This window comes from Papaver somniferum, chromosome 9 (assembly GCF_003573695.1).
Source record: "Papaver somniferum cultivar HN1 chromosome 9, ASM357369v1, whole genome shotgun sequence".
Taxonomy (NCBI): Eukaryota; Viridiplantae; Streptophyta; class Magnoliopsida; order Ranunculales; family Papaveraceae; genus Papaver; species Papaver somniferum.
Genome location: NC_039366.1, coordinates 52,678,397 through 52,694,174, shown reverse-complemented (window position 1 = coordinate 52,694,174; position 15,778 = coordinate 52,678,397). Strand labels below are relative to the sequence as shown.

Below are 15,778 nucleotides of genomic sequence, written 5' to 3'. Positions count from 1 at the left end.
TTTTACTTCTTTTACCCTTTCGTGGTTTGTTAGGCAACGTCGGAGTGAAGTTCCTTCTAATTAGGAAGCTATTCATTTTGATCACACTTATATGGAGGCTAACTTTGCAGTTGGAAGATGGCAAAAAGAGGTTGTGACTTGCCAATGAGGAGGGAAGACATTATGTTGGAAGACTAGATTTTTTAAATTCTGTTGTATAGCCAAATGTATTTTATTTTCGTTTCAAATGAGTGGTAAGTTTTTGAGATTTTAATGACCTCTTTTCTTACTGCTTATTTTGCTTTGTAATTAAATTATTTATTAATACAATTTGGATTTTTTAATATTATAAATAATATCTATTATAAACTAATAACTCGATAAAGAGTATTACATTAACTAGTTGGAAGCCTAACAAGCTAAGCTCCAACAACGCACTACTACACGAATTGAACAGGTTGTCGTGCTAACCTACCAGCGAGCCTCATGGGTAACCTAGCCAAGGGAGCCGAAGCGGGAGGGGGCTGAGATTGTGTCACAAGGGGGGCAAACTAACTCTAACCTGGAACCTCCTGGAACGCATGAAATTTTGGGAAATGGGGATGACCAGCTGAGCTAGGGGCCCGTTCTAACAATCTAGTACAAAAATAAAAACACATATCCTTAATTTAGTACAAAAATGGTGTTCAAACAATGTACGGGAATTAAAGCGTCATCCGAATATATCTGGTACATTTAACTATACCTTAGCCAATGATTAACCGATTCAACCCCAATATTTAGCATTTTAACCCTCCTACTGTGACGCTCTAACACTACTGCAATGGGAGGGTGAATCATGACCTATGAAGAAAAAATTAGGTAGTTAAACTTCAGCAGATTCTTCAAGTGGTTCAGTACCCTGTACTTTCACCCCCTCGTAGAGTACCACCAGCTGGTCAACCACCGCGCGCAGAAGTGGTGTCCCAATAAAAACTACTTCGGACAGCAACTGATTTTAAGGCGTTGACGTTGGATCAAATCTACTCCACTTCCCATAATCTTTTATCAGAAATCGTACGGATGAGAAACCAGTATTTCAATCTAAGTGCTGTACTGTACCTGCGTATTTTAGGAATATTACGCATCAACATCCTATCTTACGCAGATAGAATGTTCCCTAAAAGAACCCAAACACAACCAGTTATGATTCCGTTTTCTTTCCCTCTCAATCTCGGTCTTATCAAGTCAACTGGGCAAAACCCTGAATTGACAGATTCCTCAGCGGCAATCACAGGTTTTGTTCATCATTTATCGTTTCTTGATTTCTGTTCAATTTGGTTTCTAATTCAATCTAGGGTTACGATTGCATGAAACAAATTTAATGTGCCAATATAGTAAACTAGGGTTTCATATTCTTGAAAACAGCTGAATATGTGTTACTATGTAGGAAGGAATTTAATTGGGTCTAAAGATTGAATTTTTGTAGATTTGATTTTTTGTAGTCTTGTAAAATGAGTGGTGTAGAAATACCCAATTGGTTGAAAAAATTGCCATTGGCACCAGAATTCTACCCCACTGATACTGAATTTGCAGACCCAATTGCTTATATATCAAAAATTGAGAAAGAAGCAAGTGCTTTTGGGATTTGCAAAGTCATTCCTCCTTTGCCTAAACCCTCAAAAAAGTATACTTATTCAAATTTGAATAAGTCACTTTCTAAGTTTCCGGATTTGGGTAGTGACTTTAATTCTGCATTGGCGAGTTCATGTTCTGGGTCTAGTTCTGGGGATAAAAATGGGGATGTTAAGCCTGTGTTTACCACTAGACATCAAGAATTGGGTTGTAGTTCAAAAAGAAGTAAAGGTTCTGTGAGGCAATCAGCTATTCATAAGCAGGTTTGGCAAAGTGGGGAGGTGTATACGTTGGAACAGTTTGAAACTAAGTCGAAGGTTTTTGCCAAGAATCAACTGGGGACGGTCAAGGATGTGATTCCACTTACCGTGGAGACACTATTTTGGAAGGCATCTAGTGAAAAACCAATATATGTGGAATATGCGAATGATGTTCCTGGGTCTGGATTTGGGGAACCCGATTTTCCAAATAGGTATTTTCATAAACAGCGGAGTAAGAGAAAATTTAGTCGGAACCATCGAAGAAACTTTGGTTGCGAGAAACGAGAAATTGATACGGAAGGGAATTCCAACATTGGTAAAGATAGTGCAAGCTATATGAAGATTGATTCTGACCCGTCATCTGAAGCATGTAAGCAATCTCCTAGTTCAGTATCTATGTTGTCAGACGAATGCCAAAGGCTTAGCAAAAGTAGAAGTTCAGATGCTGGCAGCGATAAAGAAGGTTCTGCAGGTTGGAAGCTCTCAAACTGTCCTTGGAATTTACAAGTTATTGCTCGCTCCCCTGGATCACTTACCCGTTTTATGCTGGAGGATATTCCTGGTGTTACGTCTCCTATGATTTATATTGGCATGTTATACAGTTGGTTTGCTTGGCATGTGGAGGATCATGAGCTTCACAGCTTGAACTATTTACATACTGGATCTCCAAAGACTTGGTACGCAGTCCCAGGGGATCGTGCGGATGCTTTCGAGGAAACTGTTTGCTCCCAAGGTTATGGAGGAAATATTGACCGGTTAGGTAAGCAACTTAATTAATGCAGCTTTTGAAAATTTTGGGGTTAGTTAGTTCCAGAGCAGTTCATGTGGACATGCTTGTTTCTATTTCTCCTTTGACATCATTTGCCACTCAGGTCAATTTTCTTTTCTTATCAGCTGCTCTTACTCTTTTGGGTGAGAAGACAAATTTGTTATCACCTGAGGTAGTTGTTGCATCAGGGCTTCCTTGTTGCAGGTAAGTCCTGACTTCCCTAATCCAAATTTATATTTATTATAATCTCAGATGTCACCTCTATAATCCAATCTAACAGGAGAATTTTTTTAGGTACTACTTGTTCTCTTTTATAAACTTGGGAAATTAGGCTCTTATCCTTTGAAGTGACACTAATCACTATTTTTACTATGTTCTAGGTTGGTACAGTATCCCGGTGAATTTGTTGTGACTTTTCCAAGGGCTTACCATGTAGGATTCAGCCATGGTAATTGCTCTATAGATGTATATGTCTTATCAAATTACGTCTTATCATTATTTGCTTAAGTTTGTAAACATTAGTTTCGTATGCTTCATAGGATTTATGGAACATGATCTCCTTTTTGGCATCTTATAACCTCCGCCTATTTGTAAACAGGATTTAACTGTGGGGAAGCAGCCAACTTTGGAACTCCACAATGGCTTAAGGTAGCGAAAGAAGCAGCAGTGCGCAGGGCAGCTATGGATTTACTTCCCATGCTCTCTCATCAGCAGCTACTATACATGCTGACAATGTCTTTCATATCAAGGTCAGCTTCTTTCTTCTATTTAGTTTACTGCTACATACTTATAGACTTTTGCTTTTCTTGTGGTGTCCAGACTTATTTGAGGTGGGCACCTAATCCTATTTTTTTCTCCAGTTTGAATCTGCTGGATTTATTTGAATGCCAGAGTTCCCAGCGCCCTACTACTACCGGGTGCGCGGAGTTCTCGTTTGAGAGATCGCCAGAAGGAAGAGAGAGAGCTGCTAGTAAAGAAAGCCTTCATAGATGATATGGTGAGTGAAAGCAATCTTCTGCTGGCCTTTCTGGGGAAAGAATCAACCTCCCATGTTGTGACTTGGGACTCTGAGTTACTTCCATCCACAATTAAAGACTCTGGGTCATCTCCTTCACCATCCACATTCAGCGAATCTTGCTTAATGGTTGACGGGGAGCGAGATTTGGATACCCATAACCTTGTGGATGAAAACATTGTTGGTAGTTGCGACAGCCCAGTTGGGCGGACAGAGTTGTCAATGGAAACAGGGGAGGGCTTGTATGAAAATGACAATGAGTTGCCTTGTGGTTTGCATGTAGATCCAGGAGCATTAGCATGTGTGGCTTGTGGGATCCTTGGGTTTCCATTTATGTCCATCGTGCAGCCTTCTCATTGTGCATCAGAGAAGCTCCTCCGTCTAGCAGATTCTCAAATGGTCCAGGAAGGACAAGAACTCTTAAGATATGTGAAGCTTCCTTTCCCTATCGATTTGAATCACACTATCTATAACTCCTCAGGTGTGAAGGCTTGTGAACTTCACCTTCTCTAATGTCATTTCGTTATATTAGGCACTTCTCATCATAAATATATATGCTATATATGGATGATTATAACTTCCAATATGTAGGAGAATTGTTTTGTCTGGATACTCTAAAAATTGTTAAGAAATATTTTACAGATACCCAAGGTGAAGAATATCAGAAGGAGATAGTGTCTTTAAAGCACAATGATCATATTCTGATGGATACAGCGGATCATGGGAGGAATTTCAGATCAGTGGACATTGATCAAGATACCAAAGGTCCTCCTATGCATCCGAGAGACAATCTTGACAAACAGTGGAGCAGAGTTAATGGATTTCTAAGACCACGGATCTTTTGCTTGGAGCATGGCCTAGAAATTGAAGAGCTGTTGCAGTCCAAAGGTGGTGCGGATGTGCTTATTATTTGCCATTCAGGTCAGGGAGTCTATTGACAAAACTTCTGAGTTTCGTCTTTTGTGCTTCTCCAAATGTTTTTGTTTCACATTGGCATGGATGCCTGATCTTGTACGGTTTTTACTATTTGTATTGCTTCTTCTGGTTTATCTATCTAACCATGACTGATTGGATTCTTCCACCTTTTTTTTTATCAATTTGTAGCTTATCAGAAAATAAAAGCACATGCTTCGGCTGTTGCTGAAGAAATTGGTGTTTCTTTCAACTGTAAAGAGGTTCCCTTGCAATCTGCATCCCAAGAAGATCTGAAGTTGATTAATGTTGCAATCGACAGTGAAGAGCATGAAGAAGGCGGGGAAGACTGGACATCTAGAATGGGTATCAACCTGCAGTACCGTGTGAAGCTCAAAAAGTTGTATCCATCAAAGCAAGACAATTATGCATTGGTCTTGCGAGGACTACCCCCAGACAAGAGTCCCAATTTGGATATGTCTAGTCTCAAGTGGAACTCGAAAAAAATTCGCACTCCTGTTATGACAACTGGCTTGATCCACTATAGATCATGTGGGGACATACAAATCAAGGAAGTGAAGCAAGTGGAAATATCAGTGAGAAACAAGGTAATCATAGATAGTGACCCTATCCGAAGCAAGTCAGGTAAGAACCTACAAGTTAAGGAAGATATTTCATTCGATATATCAGAAACAGACAAGGTTACTGTAGCAACTAGCCCCAACCTATCTGAGTTATGTGCAAACAAGCATTTCGAAGAAGATAAGGCAATGATATCATCAGAAGGATTCAGTGTTAGCGGAGAAACTAGTATCGGTCAATGTGACTCTTGTGACAATTCCCTAACCAAGGAAGAAAAGCCAGTGGAAATATTAGAAACTGGCAGCAACATCCAAGCAAAGAATTCTAGAGAATATAAGTTGGGTGACAACACTCAAATCGAGGAAGATCAGTCGGTGGAAGAATCAGAAAGAAGCAAGGCTTTCCGAGAAAATACCATCATACTATACTCCAGAAGAGCCCGCAACAAAAAAATGGGTTTTCCATCTCAACCAAATAGTTGGGCTAATGTCCGCCCAAGGGCTAGAACTGACACACCAAAAGAATCTTCTGCAGCAAATGAAACCCTTGATAATAAACGAATCCAATCTGATGGTAACCTTGGTGATACAGGAAACAGTACTGTCTATGGTATGGAGTTGGTTAAGTTTCCTGTGATGGAGAACTGTAAGTTAAAGAGTAGAGACTTCACCGCTACAGAAATTAGTGACATAAGTGAGGCGTCTGATCCTTCAAAATTCACAGGCTTTCTGATCGTTGAAGATGTTTCTATCCAGTTAAGTGGTGCCCAATTAGATGTGGCCTCTATAACGGAAGATAATAGATGTGTGTGCAAGGCTCCTGGCGATTCAAGATCTTCAGATATACAAGGCACAGCTATCCTGACAAATAAGAGCACCGAAACACCTTCGAAAAATAGAAACTTGGAGGAAACTGACTTCGAGGACAAGGATTTTAACTGTACAGTCATGGATCTTTCTGAAATCCAGCAGGAGGCGAAGACTGTAGCCATCGAGTCTAATCAGCCCATGGTTATGGATATTCCTGAAACGCAGCATGAAGGCAAGACTTCTGCTGACAAGTCTGTGGTTTGCAATGATGCTTGTTCCACAGTCGCACAAAAGGGTCCCGAGTGTGCAGCAACCAAAAATTCTGAGATGCAGCTAGAAGCAGAAACCTCTTCTCCTGAGCCCATGGTTCGCCATCAGGCTATGACAATGACAAAGGAAAAGGGTTCGGAGGATGTGATCATGGATAGTTTAGCAGTGCAACACGAGGACAAGATAAATGAGTCTAATCAGCCTAGCTCACTGGTCATGCTTAATCCTGAACACTGTCACGAAGATAAAGTTTTGACCAAGGAGTCCGCTACTTGTAATCAGGCTAACCCATTTCGTCTGCCCAAAATTTCAGTGTCGGTGAATGGAGGTTCTGAAGTGCTACAAGACATCCAAGATGTGGACGAAGCAGGTGTTGGTTGCAGTGCAAGGGAGGATATGGATTCCGAAAGCACGCATCCAAAAGCTGCAGATCCTGAACCTGCTAAGAGAGAAGGAAATAAAAGGAGTAGAGAACTTGATCAAATTACAAAAGATCAAATCAGCTTTGATGGTTTTATTAGGGGACCATGTGAAGGGCTGAGACCAAGGAGTAGTAGAACAACTGCCGTCTATCAGACTAACAGTGACATTAGTGTACCAGAGGAGGTGGTGCTGAAAAAGTCAAGAACGCAAGTAGATAATGTGATAACCCACAGTGGAAAGAATGAGGTTGTAAAAGAGGCTTTTGCATGTAACATCGAAAGGTGTCGAATGAGGTTTAAGACGAAAACCCAACTTGTTGTGCACAAGCAGAACCAATGTACACACAAGGGGTGTGGTAAGCGATTCAGCTCCCACAAGAATGTGATTCTTCATCAACGCGTTCACGCTGAGGAGAGACCGCTGAAATGTTCATGGGAAGGTTGCAATATGTCGTTCAAATGGGCGTGGGCTAGAACAGAACACTTGCGGCTGCATACAGGTGAACGGCCTTATGAGTGCAAGGTTTCAGGGTGTGGTCTGACATTCAGATTCGTGTCAGATTATAGCCGGCATAGGCGGAAAACTGGGCATTATGTCAACAGTCCTCCGTAATGCTGGATTCTAGATTTGCGGGAAACAGGATAGAATGAGGGCATGTGCTGCTAATCTTTTGGATGTGTTGAAAGATATGCTATCTCGATGAGCAGCAGAACAACCCGAAAACTAGAGTGTAATATGGTGGAAGCTTGTTGTACCTGATGGGGATAAACAGCCAAGGGGTTGGGTTGAATATCTCCGGCAGCTTTCCACATCTTTTCAGAAATGTTGTCCACTAGATGAAAGGTGAGGAGCGGTTTTGTCATCTCTTCTAGTCTCCTGTAAACAATCTAGGGCGTGTCATCTGTACACTGTAATCTAGTAGTGTAATTCTTAGTATTCTTTATTTTAGGTTGAATGTCGTGTAGGCCCTCTGCTGGGTACTTTGTGAAATTGCTCCTTTTTTTTCTTTTTGGCAGTTGATGGGGCACAAGTGGTTTATTCAAAAGGAATGCTACTAATTGACCTCTAATAATAAGATCGATCAAAGAAAGAAATTCACAATCCTTTAGTGATTACCAACCTCAGAAAAGAAGTTTCCATTTACCCCACCTCCGGTCAATTGTCAATTATTAATCTCAGAAAAGAAGGTTCCATTAACCAGACCTCTGCTTATCCAAGGCCACTCTGTCATGCCCAACCAGTCCCTGAGGTGAATTAGAAAGTAGGACCAGCACTTGTGCCCGCTTTCAAGAACTCAGAGGAAAAGAAAGACGGATTTTATCGCCCTTAACTGTGGTGGATGCTGTCAAATGGCACATTCTGCGTCCATAAGCCAATCGATGACGGGCCCGCATAACTGACTAATGGATGTTTGTGGTACGACTACCACGGAGAGGAACAAAATCATTTCACGGCAGACTTCACTTTTGCGTGATAAAAATATGCTCAGCAATACAGGAAACAATTTCTCCATCACAGAGCTACAATTGAGAAAAGCAAAGGGGAGAAAAAGAGAATGATCTGAGAACCCAACTTAATTACATCTGACACCGTTTTGGTCAAGTGTCCCTCTTGTCTCACACTCACTGTAAAATTTAAGCAAAGAACCATTTTTACACTTACAAGAAATACCCAGGACCAAATCACCCCACAAAATCATGAACCATCTGACCTCCAAAATGTCACCTTAGATGATCTTCATGTTGCTGCTGTTGCTGTCCACTTTCTGCACTGCGTCGGAGCCCTAATGTCAGTGAAACAGATCCAAGTCCGCCAAGCTCGAGAGCACTTTGATGGTATGGAATGAATCCCATATAACCTCCATCCATTCCTGACGATGGAATTTGACATTCCATCCTAGACCGTTTCTCCTGGTGCCATTGTTGTTCTGAACTCTGACCAACTTCAGCATTTGATGATATGATATTGAGATATTCTTGTCCCCTTCCAGATATTGGATTTACCATGAGCTCGTCAGTGCACTGATATTCACGCATTCTCTGACTGCTGCAATCCATCATACTAGATTTTATACTGCTTTGCCTCCCAGGACTTAGGTCCACATCCGATGATGCCTTGGTTTCAAGCATGTGCATCTCCTCCACCATGGGCTTCCACACTCGTACTCGAGCATTAATGAACCAGTTTGATACCTGTACTTCAAACAGGTGATAATCAATTTCAACAGCATTGAGTCAAATACGTTAAGCAGATTTTATTTTGAAAAGGATAAATTGTACTCTGAAGTGCTGTGATGGCACAAAAATAACTAAACAGACCAATTTAACGGTATGCTGATCAGTTTCTACCTGGCTTCGTGTAAGACCCGTCTGAGTTGCAAGCATATGCTTATCTGTGTCCGTTGGATATCTGAAATTCAAAGAATAAGTCAGCACGAAAGCAAAGATGTTTATGAAAGAGACAGGCGAGATAAGTGAGAAACTCACGGGTGAAGGAAATGCTCAAACAACCACGCTCTCAGAACAGCAACCGATCGTTCCGGAAGACCTCTTTGAGGTCTCCAAATGTGATGTTGGGTTTCAAGAAAGCCTAGCCTGTTCCCAAGAGCTGCTTGTTTTCCAGGATTCTGATCAATAAATCTCAGCCTCGGTACTGTAGCATCACCCTTGTTACTGCTTACTCTACTAGTAGGGGATGAGAAATCCTCTCCTAATGCCTTCCTTATGAGCCTGAGCTGATCAGTAATTGTACTCTTTAAGCACCGAAAGTGTTTCGAGATTGTTTTCAAAGCCAAAGAAGTGTAAGGTGTGGCAGCATCAAGACCAGCTACTGATTCAAAAGAAGATACCACCATTTGCATCTGTTGATGATATTGCTTGTATCGTCTGCAGACCTATAGACAGCATAAAGCAAGCAATTAAACAATATAATGATTGTCTAACTAGTAAGATACTAAGATCATCTAACCTGCAGAGGAGAAGTGCGGAAGAAAAGCACTATTTGAAATGTGATGGTGATAGATTCTCATTTCGTTGACAAATAAAACTTGGATCATTCTTGATTAACTTTCAACAATAATGATAGTAGTAAGATAACATAAATGGGGATAACAGTAGATTTAATTACTCCCTAGCATGTGAGTTAACAGTGCAACCTTTTATTGCTAGTCTGGAACTTATAATTCTGATCGTTGATTGGACTAATGATGGGTCAGGCATATTGAAGAAGGAGAAACAATTGTCACATAATATCCAACAAATGACACGACTTTTTAACTTTTAATCGGGTCCTGCAATGGCTTTAGCATGAAAATTAAATCATTTTGAGAATCTCTTTTTGGAAAAGGCTAAAAGGTAGTGGCTGAGACTGTACATCAATGATCTTAATGCTGTTACATAATCTAGAGATTCTTATCTCAAGACAAAGGATAAAAGGTGTTTTGGCAAGAAAAGAAAGGCGTAGAAATAACTGTCTCATCACAGTGAGTACAAACAGACAAATACAATTGACTGGCGCCTCACAATTGTGACATTATGTTTTTCCGGAAATAAGCCTTGCTGTTCTCTTCTTTTTACATCCTTAATCAAACCCCTTAGGCCTAATGTATGAACCAGATAATACAAACTAGATAACTAGAATTCTTATCAGAAAAGTGCTCAATAGATTGATCACATGGTTGTCAGTATCACCAGCCGATGTTGATATGACAAAAAGATATGAACCTCCTAAATATTCTCTCAAAATCTACAAAGGTGCTAAACTTGGGGAAACACAAAGTTTCCTCTTTAAGAGCTTAGGTATTAGGCCTCCTTCAATGAGTATCTGTCATAAACAATTAACCAAATACTAATCAAGTGTGTATACTTGACGGCCTAATATATCCATTACAACGAGCAATCTCAAATCAATTTCAAACATGAGCATATGGACCGAATTTACCCTTGCAAAGCACATTTAGATGAGCATTAAATTCTTCATACAATGAAAACCAAAAAGAACAATAATAGACTCCAAAATGTAAACCTATTGCATGCATGCTGGTAAGGTATTACATAAACAACCACCTTCATATCATTTTATCTTTGACTAATGCTCAAGTTTCCCTAGTATACAAACTGTAATATATGATTTCACTAAGCTAATTAGAGACGCAATTACCAAAGTGATGTATACTCTAGCTTTAAGATGTAAACACTACTAAAACTACTTCTCTTTCAGGGATGACGGCTTACAGCACAGTACTTCACCTAACTTGATGCGAAAGGTGTTTCGAAAAATTTCTAAGACCCTACAAATTATCTCAAACTCCATAGAAGAACATGGAAAAGCAAAATCAAAGCTGAAGGAAGTTTTAATAAACATCTGGACAAAAACAAGAAACATTGAGCAACCACATTTCTTTTTTCTATCTTGATCCTGCTTAATTCTATATATACGGATTAGCGAAGTTCACCTAAAACACCTCTTTGGTACTTTTCACCCTAAAAAAGAAACTACCACATTTCATGAAAGTACAAAGCACTCAAAAGCAAATGAGGTATGTGCTAGCTTGAGAGAAATTCAATAAGAGTAGAAGACTGACCTCCTCTAACATATATAAGAGCTTTGCTTTCTTCTGCTGGAACTCGGGTTGATAGGATTGACAATCCCCACTTCCCACTCTGCCTTCACATACGCTTTTAGAACTGCAAATTGAAGATGAGACGCCAGAATTCCCATCTCTCCTGCCAATCTCACTTTCATCATTCACTAGATCTAATAAACTGCTTACTTCTCTAAAACCTTTATTAGTCATTTCAGTTGCGACGAGCTTAGAACCCGTTATACCACAAAATTCATCCAAGAGCTGTTGAGCTGGCTTCAAGAACTTGGAATTTTTTAAAATAGTTGCATACCCAGTAAAAGGCCCAAGAGGACCAGAACAACGACGGGCATATGCAGAGGAACCCGCAATATTTTCAACAGAATCACCAGCTTTAAAACGGGTGGGTGATAGCTGATCCGAGAATAAATAACCTGGATTGTTACTCCTCGTATCTTGAGAACCACTGCAAGTTCCCATCTTATATTGCATATTCAGATCAGAACCAAATCTATCTCCATAAGGAGGTGCATGCAATTCTGAAGGTGGTCGATGTGAGGAAAGTGATAAAGATAAGCTCTGAGTTGTAGGATCACCACCCACAAAGTTTCCGCCACGTTTATCTGCTGCAAAACCTAATTCCCCATTCCAATGATGACTACTACTAGAACTACCATGATCAACTGGCCTGTTCGTCCAAGTAGTACTAGCTTCATTAACTTGTGATACACTTGATTGATTAACATAACTTGGAAGAAGAACCAATTCATTGCCACCATCAACCCATGATGATCCATTACCAGTTTCCCTTAACTTTTGTTCTACTAGTGGCACCATTTCAAAACCCATATTTGAAGAAGTAGTCACAACATCTTGAAGGCTGGTTTGGTAAACATTCAATGGAGAATTATTGAAGTTCATTTCACCATACGGCTTTTGACAATCTTGATTTGAGACTTCAGGAACTTGATTACTAGTAGTAAATGAAGACTGAACATCTTGATACCCATTATGCTTCATATACAACGGAGCAGCGGAAAAATCAACTTCTTTCATACTTCTAGTGCTACTATTAATATTATTACTACTGGAACCATTCACAAAATTTGAAATCCAATCACAACTTTGTTGTCCTTTCCAATAAGAAAGAGTTTGTTGATCATTAAGTACTTTAGAAGAAGAAGGGGTGGGCATAAAGTCTGACGGAACGACGCGATACGAAGAAGAAGAATTAGCAAATGAAGGTGAATCCTGATGATCTATTGAAATGGCCCTAATTGCTGACGGCTGCACACAGTTTGGCTCTTGATTCATTATAACATCTTTCTGTTCATCAGCTAATAACATACTAGGGTTATGATGAATCTCGCTATGCCGATTATGAGAGGGAAATATAGAACTAGTGTTAGTAGTAGGAATAGGGTCATGTTGATGATGATGATGACTAAGTAAATCAGTACTACTATAATCTCTAAAGCTACTAACTCGAAAAACGTCAGAATGATTATTACTAAGAGCTGAATATTTGCTAGGTAATTGTACCAAATGGCCTGCAAAATCTTGTAATTGATGAGACGATGAAGTATGTGGAACCCGTAGTTTATCGCGACGACTTTGTTGCGCGACATGTGATTGATCAGACTGCTGTTGTTGCCTTAAAGCATTCATTCCAAGAACTGCTAGTGATGATGAACTGTCTAAGAAATTTGCTGTCGAGTGTAAACACCCAGATGATTCAAATCTCTCCGACATTAATTATATATAACTCAAACACAATCTTCTTGTCTTCCAAAACCCTAATACTATATAGAATTATTTAATCACCTGCAAAGATATAAAAAAATGAATACAATCAGTATGACTCTCTTTATGTTAACCAACTGTAAAGTGTATGAAGAAGTAGAAGAAGAAGAAAATACTATATCTCATGAATATCATCAAATAATGCATATAGTTGTAGGAACAAGAAAAAAACACAAGAGTTGGATAAAAAGGCAAATCAATCTTTACATGTACAGTGTCTAGAAAATGGAAAAATGTGGATAAGAAATGAAAGAAATCTAGCTAACTATCTCATGTCATTCATTATCAACCAAGAATATATCATACCTAGTAGAACCTATAGAGAGAGAGTGTTATGTGCTGTGTATGGGTTTGAACTTTGATGAGTCAATACAAACAAACAATAGTATACAGGAGGAACAATATTCAGTGATAATAATAGCAATTTCTACAAGTACAAAACCAAATAGCTTAGTATAGAAATGGTAAGAAGTATTCAACAGAATAACCTGCTGGTAGAGTCTTTCACAAAACAGTAGCTCTTTTTTCTTCCATTACAGTGCTTTAAGTAAACTTGAAGAAAAAAATAACATGGAAACAAGTAAATGACAGAATTCAGAAAGAAAGAAAGAAAGAAGAAGGGGAAGTCAATGTGAACACGAAAGCGACAACTGATAATAAGTAGAAACAAACTATATAGAGAATAATAAATACCACTCCTATTACTACCACTGTACACTATGGGTACCAATTTTAATTAATTAACTAATCCAGCGAACGAAGATCTTTGTGATCATCATGATTATTATCAGTACAACAAAACCCTAAACTTACTTGCCATTTTCCTACTACTCACTTAATTAACAAACACATATAAGAACTCAATCACGATCTTGAATCCTTGCAAGATCTACCTACTAAAAAACTTACACTCACTAAACTACGACTGAGGAAGGAATTTGCTATGCTTACCTGCTTTTCAAGAACTTTCTTGATGATATTAAGCTGAATCGATCTTAGAGTTGTCGGTTCTTAATTTCTCTATCAGGTATTGTGGTTATATAGAGAACCGACAAAGAACAAAACGTAAACTGGTAGATCATTTATCAAGTTTCAATGAGTACTATAATACTACTAGTATTATGATAGAGATAGCAGCTAGCTTGAACATAATTGAAGAGGAATTTTATCTTTTAAATCTCCGTTAGATATAACGTTAACTTTCACGAGGAATAGTTCAGTGAAAGTGAAACTTCAGAGGAAAAAATTTACTGAATCTTTTGCAGAAGAAGAGAGGAGAATTTTTCTTTCTTTTTTCGTTCCCTTTCTTCGCGTTATAAAGTGGAGACATGAGAAAAAGAAAGAAGAACACACCACTGTTTTAACCTTTTGCTTACAATATGCGAATATTACGAGAATGCCATTGAGGTTTTTTTTTGAAAGCTGGAGGAGGGAAGTACGATACTGTGGCAGTGTGAAAATGACTAGGACCTACGTGGTCAAATACGTGATTGATATGACTGGAATATCCTTCTACATAACATTTAATTACACCAAGTACCCTACAAGTTTACGAGTAAGGAAAAACCACGTGGGAACGGAAAAGACAACTAATCGTACGTGTCAGATATTGATTGGATAGGCTTATCTGACAATAATTAATACAGTAGACAGATACAGCGTAGCAGCTTCGGCGTAGCATAGTCGTAGCAGTAAATAGTGATGATGTGGGACCTAGTAGTAGTATGACGTCATGTTCCTTTTGCTGCTGCAGTTTGCTAGACGGTCTAGACGGGGGCCGCTATTTAATTTAGGGCTCTCGATTAAGAAGATCTTTTGCTTGAGGAACTAGTTTTCCCCTGCCACACAACTCATTAACTCTCACTCACTTTCTCACTCTTCCCCTCTCTATTTTCGTGTATCAGTCCCCACTCTTTACAAAGCTTTCTCTTTTTATCTAAAAAACTACTTTTGTTTTGGGCGATTCAAAGTTTTTGATTTTTGTTTTACTCGTGCTGAATCTGCTGATCATGACCAAACAGTTGTAAAGAGTTTACTTGTTAATGTTTAATCTCGGCTAAATACAGACTACTCGTAATTTTGATCAGGGATAATGTCAGATTATTGTAAACTAGATTGATCATAATTTTTTTGGTTAGAATAAAGGAAGAATAAAAAGACAATGACATCCCTCTTGAACAATGTATGTAGATATTTATTGCTTTAAGCAGGTTTTCTACCAGAAGGTATCGGTACGTTTTGATTTCTTTACTTTGTGGTGTTTACGAACAACCTTACTGAGTTACAGGACAGCAACCGCAGTGGCTATGGAATCCTCCCCACATAAGCATGAGAAACATTTCCGGACCAAGCACTGTCTATGGTCACAAGAACAAGCTGCCACACCAACATTGAATTTGGAAATAAATTATACTCCCTATCATAGAGATTAGATTTGTGCCCGTGTTAGGCACCGGGCATTTTTTCCTTTTAACTTGGTGTGCTTGAGCGAGGCTTTTTTTCCTTTTAACTCCGCACCGGACATGCGCGGAGTTTCGTCCCGCCACGTGACGATGTATTTTTGATTAGATGTGCGCGGGGCTTCTCCGTCATTGACAATGTGTTTTTATTTAGTGTGGCAGAATGAACACATTAAATAGGTGGAAAAAAGATACGAGATATGTGCAGATTTTATTTGTTTATTCTTTTTATTTTCACAGAAAGTATGTATGAAATATACGGATTTTTTCCCCCTTTATGTATTAATTTGGGGGGGGGGGG

General features: G+C 39.2%; 2 protein-coding genes across 2 annotated transcripts; one reads left to right on the top strand and one right to left on the bottom strand.

Moving 5' to 3' along the window:
- Positions 1–826: 826 nt before the first annotated feature.
- On the top strand, positions 827–7,734 carry LOC113314040 (probable lysine-specific demethylase ELF6). The gene is made up of 7 exons (XM_026562814.1): positions 827–2,613; positions 2,748–2,826; positions 3,003–3,070; positions 3,221–3,371; positions 3,514–4,118; positions 4,280–4,558; positions 4,742–7,734. The coding sequence occupies exons 1-7, from the start codon at positions 1,473–1,475 to the stop codon at positions 7,243–7,245; spliced, it is 4,827 nt and encodes a 1,608-aa protein (XP_026418599.1). The 5' UTR covers positions 827–1,472; the 3' UTR covers positions 7,246–7,734.
- Positions 7,735–8,159: 425 nt separating this feature from the next.
- LOC113310753 (BEL1-like homeodomain protein 10) lies at positions 8,160–14,299 on the bottom strand. Its single transcript, XM_026559519.1, has 5 exons — positions 13,970–14,299; positions 11,216–13,039; positions 9,120–9,526; positions 8,982–9,042; positions 8,160–8,825 (listed from the first exon to the last, which is right to left on the bottom strand). Exons 2-5 carry the CDS (start codon positions 12,965–12,967, stop codon positions 8,355–8,357), a joined length of 2,691 nt encoding a protein of 896 aa, XP_026415304.1. The 5' UTR covers positions 12,968–13,039; positions 13,970–14,299; the 3' UTR covers positions 8,160–8,354.
- Between the last annotated feature and the right edge of the window lie 1,479 nt (positions 14,300–15,778).